General features: G+C 42.2%; 1 protein-coding gene across 1 annotated transcript; it reads right to left on the reverse strand.

The window, feature by feature from the left end:
• Positions 1-1,759: 1,759 nt before the first annotated feature.
• en2a (engrailed homeobox 2a) lies at positions 1,760-4,446 on the reverse strand. Its single transcript, XM_056434489.1, has 2 exons — positions 3,957-4,446; positions 1,760-2,094 (listed from the first exon to the last, which is right to left on the reverse strand). The coding sequence occupies exons 1-2, from the start codon at positions 4,444-4,446 to the stop codon at positions 1,775-1,777; spliced, it is 810 nt and encodes a 269-aa protein (XP_056290464.1). The 3' UTR covers positions 1,760-1,774.
• Between the last annotated feature and the right edge of the window lie 10,275 nt (positions 4,447-14,721).

The raw sequence follows: 14,721 nt of genomic DNA on the forward strand, positions 1-14,721 counted from the left end.
AACTCTGTTGTAATTTTATTTAAACATGTTCATATAGATAGATATACGCTGATGAGTAAATTCATAATGTCGTACCAGCAGTTTCATAAAGGCATTCAACTTGAATAGTCTGCATTTGAAGTAATACTGCTTCTCTGATTGGGCACAGTTCTGTTCATACAAAGTTCACACTGGAACTTTAAGGCAAAGTGTGTTTCTGTTTGGTGGATTTTAATTCACACACACTTTTTGCAGATACACAACAAAAACACTTTGAAAGGCAAAAAGTCCACAATTTGGTATATGGAGACAGTCTAAAACTTAGCTCGATCATACTTCTGTCGATTAAGACCAAAGTTTAAAACACAGTTATTTGCCCAAGTACAACAAATTGCAGCTTTCATGCAAAGGCCCCATAAACGTATTTTCATTCACCAAAAAAAAGGAAACAAAAAAGTTATTGCAAGATAAACAAGCAGTGTAAACACCTCAGATATCTACTCTAAAGCAACACTGGTCATTGGATAGATTTTTTTCTCAATATAATCTATATAAATACACATATGAAGTCCTTTCAACAACGATAAGAGATTTCCAACATTTGTAATACAGTCACTGACGGATTTGCCTTTTATGATAAATGGATATGTAATAAAACTATATAGAGAAAGATTTAACAAGAACATCCAATAACCTGCTTGTAGTCTATATACTCGGAGTGGTTGTCATCATTGTCTTTATGCTACAGAGTTGTTCTGACTTTATAGGCAGCATTAGAGCCTCAAATTCAGTTGGCTACAAAAAGAAAACAGATTTATATTGCTAGTTAAAAACTAAAATCGCTGCACAGATGCATTGGTAAAACGAAGGGAATAAGCACATCCTATTAGTTTAAAGGCTAGAAGACGACCACACATAGAAGCAAGGCGTAACTTAGCGTTTGAGTTAAGTGGCGTGTTAGAAAAAAATCGCTACCTCTCATGTCACGTGATAATAAACTGTTCCTGTGATATTTGTTCTTCTCATTCTTTTAAAAAACGTATCGAAATTCATTATCTTCCCAATTAGGTCTGCAACATGCCTCTCAAAAAACAAAACAAAAAGCCACCGTCCTGCCCACTTTGACATGTACACACAGCCAAGGAAACCAACAAGCGTAGAAATAAAACTCGTGTTAGCATTTATTTAAATTCACAGTAGCCTGGATGCAGCAGAAAAATATTCTTTGGACTTCAGTTTGTTCACTTCACTGACGGATGGAAACGTCAAGTAGTTGATGACAATCATGGATAGCAGTAGAGGCCGATAGAAAAAATGATGTGTGTAAGCATTTGTACCTGGAGGGCGAGGGGGGGGAGGGGGCGGCGACAAACAATGAAAACATACCTTTTGTACAACATCTTTTTATAGACGTGATATTGCAGAAATATCTTATTTTTTCAAACAATTTATGCTGGTATACTCTACACTGGCCCTTTTATTCGATGAAATTATTGCATTGTAGGCTTGAGACCACCTCCCATATAACGAAAATCCTCTATAGTATTCCTATAGCGACCTATAGAGACCTATGTCCCATTAAATATTCATGTGGGGACTTTAGTAGTCCAATGACTGTTTTACATCTATTTATTTCTTGTATAGTGGGTCAGTGAATATAGTGTTATTGATAATAATAAAAACACTTTGTGGTATTTTGTATCTGCTGTGGTATCTTTAAATATTCCTGTCGGTGTATCAGGATTACTATAGGTTCTCTGTCGTCAGGAGGCCGCGGAGGTGACGTCTCCGGAAATCAATCGCTGTCTGATTTGTCGTCCTTCGACGAGACGGTGGCGTGATTGTACAGTCCCTGCGCCATCAGGTGCAAGGCCAGAGAGTTTTTAGCGCCGGTGGACTTCTTGATTTTCGCCCTCTTGTTCTGGAACCAGATCTTGATCTGGGACTCGTTGAGGCCCAGCTCCCCCGCCAGGTTCTGCCGCCTCTGCTCCGTCAGATAGCGGTTGGTCTGGAACTCCGTTTTTAGTCTCTGCAGCTGCTCTGTGGTGAAGGCCGTCCGTGGTCGCTTGTCCTCTTTGCTGGTCGTTTTCTTCTTTGGTTTGCGAGATCTTGGCCCTGTGGAGATGTGGGAGAGAGATAATATCGTTGTTGTTATTATGGGCAATAAATAAAAAAACATGCATGCGATGATCAGGCAAACAGCTTCACGAGAACAATTAAATTAGTTTTTTTTTAAATAATCATTAAATGAATCAAAAGTGTAATATTGTACTGCGTTGCATTTAGAATAGAGCCTTCACGTGTATAGAAAACAGGTGCGTCCATGAAGTCTGTGTTATGTCGATTACATTTTTTTTAAAACTCATTTTAATCCCCAAAAAACAAGAATCAAGTCAACACATGTCTCCTTTAACATCTGTTGTCATTAGATGACCGTCTGTAGACGTTTTTTTTTGTATATAAACAAAGTCACAAAATAAGTTTAAATTCCCTGAGGCCGATTTTTGACAAACTTGTTAAAAATGAGCACTGATTTGTAAAATGTTGACACGTCCAATAAAGAAAACAAGCGAGAAGCCAAAGAACCCCTCCCACCCTGTTTCTATTCCTCGTCCTTTCTTATACACACGTATAGCCTACACACACATACTCACACACAAACAACACGCTGACGCGCACACACACTATGACACCCCCTGTAGTAATAAGGAATTATTAACCAATAGGAAAACACTGGGCAAAAACATCCCTGACACATCGCAGCTACTGTTCTGAAACACGGGACTCAGTTCAATGGAGCTACTTTGCATTTGTTGTTGTCGTGGCCCTCTTGAAAGGCTCCTGGACGGCCGAACGTGAACCGAATGAGAGCAGCGCATTAGAAACACGTTAATGTTCCATCTGGGTGGAGGGAGGCCTGTTCGGTGGAGCTTTGCACTTATTGTTTGGTTCCCTCCTCCAAACTGTGAGGAAAACATTAATGCAACGACATGATACAGGCCGAACCTTTTATACTGATGAATCAGCCTGCGCGCGCGCGCGTGTGTGTTTCTCTCCAAGCAGCCCATATACAAACTGTGCAGCTCTACAACTCGTAGTAGTCGCTTTACGCAACACACACATACACACACACAGCGTTACATAATGCATGAGAACAAGTTGTACTCCACTTTTCATATAGACTCTATAAGACTAATACACTGATGTTAACTTTGCTGCAGGCTGACACGTTGTAGCGTGAGTTCTCTTATAAATATGAGAAATAAACTCTCTATCCAGCATATGCATTAGCTGCAGAGCGTCCATTGTAAAAGAAAATAGAACAGATGCATATTTAATTCGTCCCTAACACAATAACGCTTCTAAGGAGCACCGATATTTATTTTGCACACTTGCAGTTTCTCTGGAAAACAGCCAGCCTGTCAGCGTTCATGTTTAGTAAGGACCCCAGTATTATCATATTCATAACGCGAGGACAAATACGAGACGACTGTCTGACTGGGAATACTTTGTCAATGAAAAAATGTATAGAAAAAAGTGACTGTTTTTGTGTGTTTCGATGAATATGTTGGTGAGGAAATGGAAAACAAATAAATGTAAATTAATCTATTTAAAATTAATCTTTTTTTCTTCCTCTTTTGCGTTGACAATAGGCCTCCTCTCCCAGACGAGCCCTTTTTTTTAAATCTCGTGTTTCTGTTCTACATTTTCCACATTGTACCAGGACATGTTTTTCGTGTATTGTCTACAACGAGATTTGTTTAGTTTTTTTGGCATTCCAATATTATTTCTACAATTTCTAAATAGATTTTCGTTCCGCATTTAGTATTGACTGTGCGTGCGCCGCTCGGCACGGTTCGCTGTACTCTGCTCGGGAGAAGTCGGTCAAGGCATCCGGGGTCAGTGTTAAGGGGTATTTCAGGTTACCGGGAACGCGGTCGAGTAAAAAAAAAAACCGCATGCACGGTGCCACCAACCTGAAGAAGGCCTGTCCGAGTACCGGGTGCAGTAGACCCAGGCTGGCCACAGCATGGACTTGGACGGGGGTGGGTTCGAGCTGGCTTGGGAACTGTCTGAGTCTGAGCTTAGGCACTGGTCTCCTCCCTCCTCGCGGGGATTCAGGGGCTCCTCGGCGGCTATAGCGGGCTTCTTGCTCACGGTGACTGTGTGCGGAGTGGAGGTCCCCTCCGCCGGCACCGTGTTCCCCACCGGCTCGGTCTGAGGGGTGTCCGGGTGGCCGTTGTGGCTCTCCCGCGACGCCAGGCTGCTCTCCTCGCGGGTCGAGTCTCCGTCCTTTTTCCGTCCGAAATCCGGCCGCAAGATGTTGTCGATGAAGAAATTGGTGACCCGGTGAGGGACCTGCGGGTTCCCCGGCGCCTGTAAACGGGGGAGGATGGCTCTGTTGGACTCATCCGCCGACTCCTGCCGCTCCACCACGTCTCTGTTGCCGTGATCATTTTCTTCCATACTGATTCGCTCTCTTTAACCCCTTTGTCGCTCTCTCCGCTGCAATAACAATTCGCAAGAGAACTTCAAGGGGGAAATTCGATTGTATAAAAAAAAGAAAGAAAGAAACACTTCACGAGTGGAATATATATATATAGATATAAAAAATAACACTCAAATTCTAGTGGGTGCCTTGGACACCATGCAAAGCCTTGCGATAGTGTCCTCTGAGAAAAACATACTTTTTTGACATATATTCCCTCAATCTCGGGTTACAACTGATATCGCAGAGCTAAAACATTTGCGCAGCATCCAATTAAGTGTTATCCGATTTCAGTGTGCTCAGCAATGCCTACACCTAAACTAAACTAAGGGTAAATAAAGAGGCTCCTAAACTGATGCTCGAATACTCTCACTCTGGAGTTTTGTTCTTATTTTCAATACGAGCCCCTCGAGTGACGTTTTCCCACCGTCCTCCCAGACACGTGCCTTGGACCAATGGGATGGCAGAAACCAAGCCACGTGACGCAGACTACAGAGCAGTCCACAAACGCCCATCCTCGCCTTGGTAAAAGGGAAAGAGTCCTGGACGGAAGAAGCCTCATTTAAATCCTGTGCATGCTTCCAGATACTCCGTATAACTCATCTGTCTTTATGAACCTGTAACTTATTTATTTTTTGGGGTGGGGGATATAAAAAAAGAAAGGAAAACACGCGGTGTATCACGGGGTTTGTGTTTATTAAAACAATGGGCTGTCAAAGTGGGTGTGGGGACCCCTGGGGTTCCTCGCTTGCGGGGCTGGGAGGGATTCCCAATATAAACGAGGAATATAAACAGTTTTTATTATATTCACTGTACTACACAGTCGTGTACAAGTTTCATTCTCCACACTTAATGATTTCCACAGCTCATTGCAGTTCAATTCTATACAACAATAGCAACTATACAACCTGCTCATTTGAAGGCAAATGAGGCAACCCCCCTATTGTACAGGCTAACATGGCCTAATGTGGATGCATTTGGGGATCCGTGACCTGACCATCTTTGAGGCAACATGTGTTGGAATAACTGCTCCTATACAACATTGAACACACTATCTGTTGAAAACATGTTCACAATATATGTGCATTAAAGGTTATTATGACATATGTAAGGTCAAATGGAATCGGGGCAATGCAAAGTCAGGTTGTCCTGTCCAAGGTTAAATGGAATAGCTCCCCGTAGATACTCTCACTTGAGGGTGGACTCTATATATTTCTTGATTACAATTATTTTTTTATGATTTCAAAACGTGCATCTGTTTTTAAACCTCCAGCAAGCACACGCGTTATGTTACAACGTGCCATGTGGCCACTTTATTTGCCGAAAGTCTAATGTGACAGTGTGATAATTGTCCACGAGGTGCAACATACTGAAAACGTGACAGCCAAAGAGTCTTTCTATCCTGTCCGAGATGTGTGTTAAGTATTTTGGATGTTCTCAAGCTCGCCTGCCGTGACGCTGCGCTCGGCTAAGAGCTGGGTCCATATCCCTTTAAAAGAAATCAGTGATGCAAACAAACTGTTGTGTTGCTCGGGATGCTGAGCCGCGCCAAAGACAAAACTTTGGCTAACTTTGCTTGACCAGCGCTAAGTTGGCGTTCCACCTCCCGGGACGCCACCGGGCTGCGGGGATGGCTCAGCCGGTTGTGCGCTGGCGTTTGAACCGAGGCTGCGCGTAAAAGAAAGGAGGCACCGAGGTGGACCAGAGAGAGGAGCAGCGAGACCGAGACCTGAGTGAGGAGCCTTTGAACAATTGAGCTGGAAAGTCAGACAGATGCTCTCTTTTATTATTAAAAGCATGCATTGGCTGCACCTGTAGCTTTCTGATAGTTCACGTATAACTTGGATCCACATTTATAAAATGAACCTTGGACGCATATACTATTATTTGGGGTCAGACGTTATATTTAGATTTATTCGAGCTATGGGGACATTTGCCATGTGTGGACGCCGTACAGGTTGCAACAATAACCTGCTGCTCATAACTGTTGTTTTAATTTGTATTTGTGACACCCTGTTATTTAAACTCGAGTTTAAGCTCGGCATTGTCCTTCTGGAAACCTTCTATCCTTCACTTTTCACTTGGCTTTGCGCAAATCGCAAGGAAGTTTACTTTAGACATATTTGTTTGGGGCTTATCTGCGTTTGCATTCAGAGCTCATATGCACACATATTCTCAAAATGCCACATCAAAGGGTTGAAGGTGGCCTTTCGGGTCGTCCTTTTCTTCAACAAATGAATTCTTGCTCTCATCGTCCCCGCCCCCCCCCCCCCCCAAATCCTCAAATCTTACCCGAACTTCCTCTTGCTCTTCTCCGCGAGGGCAATGCGAGCTCTCACTCGGGCTGCTGGAGGGAAAGTTGTGAAAGATGTAATTAGACAGGCCACTCTCATGCTGCGATTGTTTGAGGGGAAGCGCAGATTAATGTTGAGCGCTAAATAAGCGGCAGACAATGGAGGCACAGACAGGCCGCTGCCGCCTGGGCTTGGCCTCTAACCTCGCAGCAAAACAGGGCAAGTCTGGAGGAAATGACACCACATCAGGCTCCGCATTATAATAAAGAGCCTGCGCACACTCCAAAGAAGGTATACACATCTCAACACGACCAACAGGCTTATAATAAGCACCTGATTATTATTGATTAAAAAGTGACCGATATGGCATTCCTTTTACTTGTTTACATATTGAGGCGTTTTCTTTATTGGGAATAGTGATTTTTTTTTTACGCGGATGATCTTGTTTTTTAAAAGCTCGAAAAAGGGGAAACACCACCGTGCATAAGTCCCCCCTCTCTCTCTGTCAGCTGTCTCTCTCTCTTTCTCTCTGCTGTTTTTTTAGCAGCAAAACAAGCTTTTAATACTCCAAACTAGACTATAAGGGTATTTTTTGCAGTGTATGTACAAGCCCAAACTCCCTCTTTTGGATTCACTTTTGTTTGTCCAGTTTTGATTGGCTTGTTTTTGACTTTGGTGGTTTAAAAATAAAAGAGACACCATGTGTCCTTTTTTAAGCAGACAAATCAGTCACCTTGTTTGTTTGCTTCACTAACTATTTCTGTAGTTTGACACATGAGTCAGACTTTGTGGTTCACAATGAAAACACATTGTCTGGTTGACTAAGGGTTAAAACAGGGCCGTATAGCATCCAATTATGTCGCATGTGACAATACTTATTTTATTTTTTATTTCCAAGTGAAGTCAGGCATTCATCATATCAAGTTAACTGAGTCTATATAAGCCTGGCTTTATGTTACTTTTTTTGGGAGCCTTCCATGATTGCTTTGTTGCGAAGTGAAGCTCTTCATATTTAGTCTTCATGTTTGTTGTTTCTTAAATATTGAAAGATACGTTTGTGTGATAGCTGACCCTTGAACATTGTTTTACTTTTTTTAAATTTATTATCACTATCTAGTCCTGTGCAGACGCGGGAAATGGATGTATGAATACATAATAATACAATAATTATCTTGTAATGATCAACGAGTTGTTGATCATTGTGCTAAAACGAGGCTGCACGAGCTCCTCATCAGGCCTCAGTTGCTCGTGTTACAGGCGTGTGTGGATTTATTGAAGGTGCTGTGCATGCGCTTTTACACGTTTTGATACAGATATTCCTACAAAAAAAGGGAAATGAACACATTTCTCCTCTCACATGTCGAACACAGATGCAAATGTTTCGTATCCTGCAAGCGTTAATTGAAATAATTTGCTCCGTAGCATTCAAGTCGACTAATGTTAAAAAAGCCGAAATCTAAATCACTACTTGATGATTTGAAGTTCTGGAACATTCTAGTTACCGTTATTTGTAATTTGCCAACATGCAATCATCGTTATAGCAGCCTGTGATTTGACTATTTAAGATGTTGCTTTGCGGTCGAGGCATATAGGTTGAAGACAGTTTTAGTATGCATGCATTCTGTTCTTGTTCATGGGAAGCAGCAGATATTGATTGTCGTACATCTCATATCTGTCAGCTTCTACTAAATAAGTGAATGCTTTAGTTTTTTTGCATGGAAGGGTTAATATCCCCGATTTTGGAGATTTAAAAAAAATCAACGCTTCAAACGCAGTTATGTGATGTTGTTTCTATATATGTGTCCTATAAATCCAGCAACTGTCTATTTCATATTCACTTATACACCCCCACTCCCTCTGCACCCTCCTCCTCCTCCTTACGCGCACACACACACACACACCCTTCGGACTATAATACATCGCATGCATTGTGCGCATGTGCCCTGTCCTTGAGTTCCAATAACCTATTTTTTTCCTCCTCTGTATTTTCCTTGGTAGGATTGTCTTACACGTCAGCAGCGCTCAGTACTATGGAGTACTACAAAAGGTGACGCGCAGAAGGAGGATTTGTGAATGGACGCCGTGATATGTGCCAGCTCACAGATCAGAGGGTGGTGGTGGGACCTCTGCAGATGCACCCTGAGCCCCCTCCACCCCGTCTCTACCCCGACCCCCCCTTGCTCCCTCCCCCGGCCCCATCACCCCTCCCTCCAGATGAATGGGGGTCTCGATATCAGCTCTGTCACCATGCAGGGGTCGAACCAAATCCTCCAGCTTCCTGTGCCTTTCAAACCCTGAAAGCAAGTCTCTCCTATTTGATGATCCCATATGATTTTGTTTGTTGTGCTTTTGTGGGCCTGGAAGCTCGCTGCCCCCTGTATTTCATCCCGGGTCAGCCAAGAGCATGGCAGGCGAATTAGAGAAGATTAGAAGCGGGCCTAATTGTGTCTACACTGCAAAAAGTCAATCAGTTTAGAGAAACAATTAATCTAGTTTAAAGAAGAAGAAAAAAACACACACAATTTGTATTTTGGAGACTGAGAGTTCCACCTGTTTCCAATGGCCCATTGTTTCCCAGGAATTTTCCAGAACGTGTTGTGCGTTGAATTTGGCACATCACAAGAAATGTACGTGGGGGAAAAAAACCTAAATTTGTATAAAAAATAAATGCAATTATATGATCTCATTGGTAATGTTTGCCCCTTGTAAAGATATTGATATTTTCGCAGTGTAAATACATGCTTCATTTGGGGGCGGGGGGGGGGGTCAAATGTTGCTGAAATACAGTATATTTATATATAAAGCTAATTGGGGTTAATTAAACTCGTTTGTATTCTTCTAAAAGCCATAACATGAAATATTTTTTAAATGTTTGCTTTGTATTTTAAAACACTTGGCACGTGCTCCTCAAAGTCTAATTAATGTATTTTTGTTTCTGTATTGTGAATCGCCTTTAATCCGCTATTTATTCATCATGCACCACCTAATGTAGATGATGTCTATACTGTATTTCGTGGTGTAAAAGTGTTTACAGAGAACTTTGAGTCGTTGAGGCTTCTGGTCTCAGCCCTTTATAGGTTTTAATAACTCCTAATCCGTCTGATCGGTCTGGCGTAGATAAGTCTCATTTGAATTGTGATTGTTCTTAAGGAGCGGCTCGCATTTCTCCACAGAAGTCTCAAACAGAGCTTAGCACAAACAACTGCACCACCCTGAGCGCAATTAAGGCCTCAGCTAAATTGGATGAAGGCTAATTGAATGCAGCTCAGCTCCTGCAAACTCCTGAACGCATCACTAATATGAGGAGAACGCTTGCGTCACGTTTCTAAAGGAGTAAATGTTCCTTAGAACAAAGCAGCTGCACTCAAATGCTCTTTTTACATTTAATTTTATTAAACTCCGTTGGTCATTGTTCAGATAGGACAAACAAAAATGTAAAATGTGAAACATAAAAGTGTAATTGACTTAAGCCCCCCACAAAACGGCTGAAAGTTGAGTACATTAAAAACTGATTTATGGAGGGGGAAATATAGGTTTTTAAAGTTGGGGATTCGTGTGAAAATTCAAAAGGCTTATTACGAAGCCAACTGGGTCAAATAAAAGGGAAAGATCAAGTCAGTTTGTTCAATTTCTTAATCTTTTGTTCTTTTTTTAAAATGCGGAACTTTTAAACCAACTTCAGGGATATGCAGGCTGAGATAGCACACCCTCTGACTGCAACATAACCACTAGGAAATTAAAGTTGCAACAATAATCAGACGACACTTGAAATTAAATTATTGTAGGGAATTTGCAGCTTTACGTTTATTTTCACCTGCAACCGTATATATTTTATTTTGACAATTATTCCGTGATAGAGGGAAAACTACTGCAGATTGACTCCATGTTATTCTAAAAAAAAAGGTTAAAAAAATAAATAAATAGCTGAGGCAGAAGACGCTCACACAATGACTTGTAAACGGCAAAATAAACGTGTGCAAGTTCTCAGTCTGTGAGTTTGTCTTTCTAACTTTCCTCTCAAAGATTGTTTATTAAGGGTGCATCATAGCTGTGTATGAGAGATCCTCCACTGGGGTCAGGCCCACGGTGGGGCCCGCATACTGGACTCCTCCAGCTGGTCCGCAGGACTTCTCACGTCTTACTTGTGACAGCAAAGAATGAAGTCCACGCGGTGGCTATTTCCGGTTAAGGTCAACGGGTTTACATTCTCCGTCATACAGAACAAATAGGATGCGGTGCAACATGGGGGAGCCGAGGGGGACAATAGGGGAGGGGGGGGGGGGCATTTATGAATGAGCAAAACAGAACTCAAAGAACAAGCCACGTAACGGAGCCTCGTGCTTCCCTGATTGCTCTCCAACTCGCTTCACTCGGCCCGATGGGGCCCCGGAAGTTCCCCTGGTTTCCTCCGATGCTCCATGTGCGGGGGCGCCCGTGGAATACTTCACGGGCCTCGGATCGTCCGAATGCCTCGTGCACCTGTCTCGCGCTCCTGCGGGCGTTTTTACGAGTACGGGGAGAGAATAAAATAGAGACAGGTGGAAAGCACTTGCTGCTCAGGAAGCAGATGGTAGAGGTTTTAAAGCAGGCCGGCCTTCGTCAGGTCACCACACGTATCCTCTTTTATGTTTGAGTTCTTTTCAAGGTCGTCCCACGTAAAATATCATGCAAACCCAAAAGCAGGAGAACACGTGCAGTGACGCCATGAGCATTTCCCCAATATGCACATTTTCAAAATCGTATTGTCTCCAATTTAGGCGACACTTCTGAAAGTAGATTTAACCTACAGTCATCGGACTTTCTGTACAGTTATACACAGTTACACATTTAATTAATAAATACATCCAGTTCATGCTCCCAGTCCCAACTTTTTTTTTTCACTCCCTCCTCGTTTATTTCCGTTTTTCAGACATGGCTTTCATTCTAAATGGGAGAAACAATTCATGTTATGCCTCTGCGTCCAGCTTGCAACTTTAATAATAGTGGAAGGAGGTCAGTCCGAAGCGGTTCCTCGACCCCTCTCCCTGTGTGGCATCGCTCTCATCTGCCAAAATAGTGCCGGACTCCCCTGAAAGCACCATGTGCGACAGAGTCCCTTTCACCCCGCGTGCACCTGAGTTGTTTTTACCCCCCAGCCGCGGATATGTTGTGAATTTGTCACTTATCCGCGAGCCGGGCTGTCAAAGGCCATTTTAGGAGCAATAACTTTCCCAGTTGGATTTAGCCTGCCAACTTTGTGCATCTCTCAGCAGCGAGATGAATGGGCTGCATGCCTGTTGCTCCCCAGAAATGTCTCTTACGCCTACTAATGAAGACTAATTAAAACATGACAAACATCGACCTTTAGTGCATCCTAAACAGGGCTGCGAGCATGATGTGGATTATGCAAATGAACGCTCTATTCTTTGGCAATATTCATGTGGGTGACATATTTCTTAGATGTAAACAGACCCGTGTGTTTCAATGTGGTGTAGATTTCTGCTCCTGTATGACCACACAGCAGGTTGGCTATCTATAGTTCTGAACTATTGAGTAACCCTTTCTTCATATTTTATATATATATATATATATATATATATATATATATACTACCGTTCAAAAGTTTGGGGTCACTTAGAAATGTCTTTATTTTTCAAAGAAAAGCACTGTTTTTTCAATAAAGATAACATCAATCAAAAATACACACTATACATTGTTAATGTGGTAAATGACTATTCTATGTGGAAACGTCTGGTTTCTAATGAAATATCTCCATAGGTGTATAGAGGCCCATTTCCATCAACTATCACTCCAGTGTTCTAATGGTACATTGTGTTTGCTAATCGCCTTAGAAGACTAATATCTGACTAGAAAACCCTTGTGCAATTATGTTAGCACAGCTGAAAACAGTTATGCTGGTGATATAAGCTATACAACTGGCCTTCCTTTGAGCTTGAAGTTTGAAGAACAAAATTAATACTTCAAATATTAATCATTATTTCTAACCTTGTCAATGTCTTGACTATATTTTCTATTCAATTTTCAATTAATTTGATAAATAAAAGTGAGTTTTCATGGAAGACACGAAATTGTCTGGATGACCCCAAACTTTTGAACGGTAGTGTATATATATATATATATATATATATATATGGGTTTCTTTTACACAATTCAAAGCATATACCCAGGCCTAGACCAAGGTCATCTTAAAATCAGATTTACAGATCATCTCATATTTAATCCTTTTATTATTTATAGAAATATATCAGGAATATGCATGGGCATTGACCTATACGGTGTACATTTTTTAACTTATACTGTCTGGGAGTTTTCCATAAAAATGCAAAGTTGTTGTCTGCTTGTCGAGATCTGATCATGCAATGGAAATGCTGAGTTTGATTTATTCCATTACTTTTTATTCAGTTATTATTACCACCCTGGTCGATTTGCAGCGTCTGATCTGGGCTGTGAGATGCACCGGGTGTGTTTAATTTACACTGGGAAGGATTTGTTTAGATAGCATGCATAATGTGCCATCACCTGAGGTTTAGGCTGTTATGTTGTTATTGTCCTGCGGCGGAATCAACAGGAATTGCACACACATCTAAGCATGCTGACTGAAATGCATCCCAGTGAGATGTGAACCGTTGTTCCACTGTTGAAGACGGTGCTGCAGCTGTAGTCCATTCCATGTGTTTTTAAGTATACACACGTTTGGCTTCTACGCCTTTGATTCTGCCCTGAAGCGCTAAATGGATGGACACAAAAGAAAAGCTGGAAACAGAAATGAGAAAATGAAGGAAAAGGTGTTCCCGGATAAATACACCCTCAGACAGGAATACGTGCGCAGGCAGGGAGCATCCTGAGACTGCCATTTGAATAGGATCTGAGGGGTAATTTGAGCTAAAATGGAGTCCACTCACTCAGCCCCCCATGGCATCTACTGTAATTCATTATTCCTGGCCGGCAATGAGCGAGGGCAGAGGACAGAGGATAGGAGTGGACCCAGCGCTGGTGTAATGAAGACTCAGTAGACCTAAACCTCACACACACACACACACAACCTTTTGGCAGAGAAATAAGAGCGTGCAATGATTTTCTCCACACTCAATCCATTTCATTGACCTTTCCCATCATGCATGCGACTCGGCCCCGCTCACTGCAGTGTGCAATAAATATTCCTAGAATAATCTTACTGCCACTCTTTAATAAATCATCTTTTTGAATCTGAATTTTGATGTTCTTTGTCCGAGAGGCTTTTTAAAGAAGCTGTTTATTATACAAAACAAAACTGCATATGATTTCTAAACATCTGTGTGGAGTATTTACATACTTGAACACACATTTGTAACCGTATATAGAGGTTTTCGTATCCGATCAACTATCGTATCTATCTGCATTTCGCTTGAAGTTCTCGGGAGGTTTATGTTCTCTGAATCTACTCTTGATATAAGGATTTGGAGGAATGGGTTTCTGCATTGCGAGATCAGGCCTTGCAAGATATGTGCAGTTCCTTGTGCCTCCACTAGGGGTCCACAAAGGTCATGGTAATAATGTCCAGACAAGCTAAGAGGATAAATACTGTCATCTGGTGGTAACAAAAGCCATCACTGCCGAGCAGATACAACTGCAATGTACTGCGCTCTACTTCTCCCACACAACACCCTCCAGTGTGTGTGTGTGTGTGTGTGTGTGTGTGTGACACCTGTATGCATGCAACACTTGGCAAGACTTCTAAATGTGTGTGACAGGGAGAGTGAGGCGACAGGAGACCCCTCAGCCAAGAAGGGAACTGCACAGACGTCTGATAACGGAGTCGAGCTACCTGAAAGGGCCGAGGGGCCCGTAGGTGAGAGGGAATTACCTCCCAAAAGAGGGAAGGAGGGGAGTGTGTGTGACCTTGATAACTCATTGGCTCATATGGATGCGTGTAAACTGGGGTTAAGGCTTACGTTTTGAGGTTGGCTTAGTTTAAAATAT

The sequence above is a fragment of the Pseudoliparis swirei genome, chromosome 16, assembly GCF_029220125.1.
Source record: "Pseudoliparis swirei isolate HS2019 ecotype Mariana Trench chromosome 16, NWPU_hadal_v1, whole genome shotgun sequence".
NCBI lineage: Eukaryota > Metazoa > Chordata > Actinopteri > Perciformes > Liparidae > Pseudoliparis > Pseudoliparis swirei.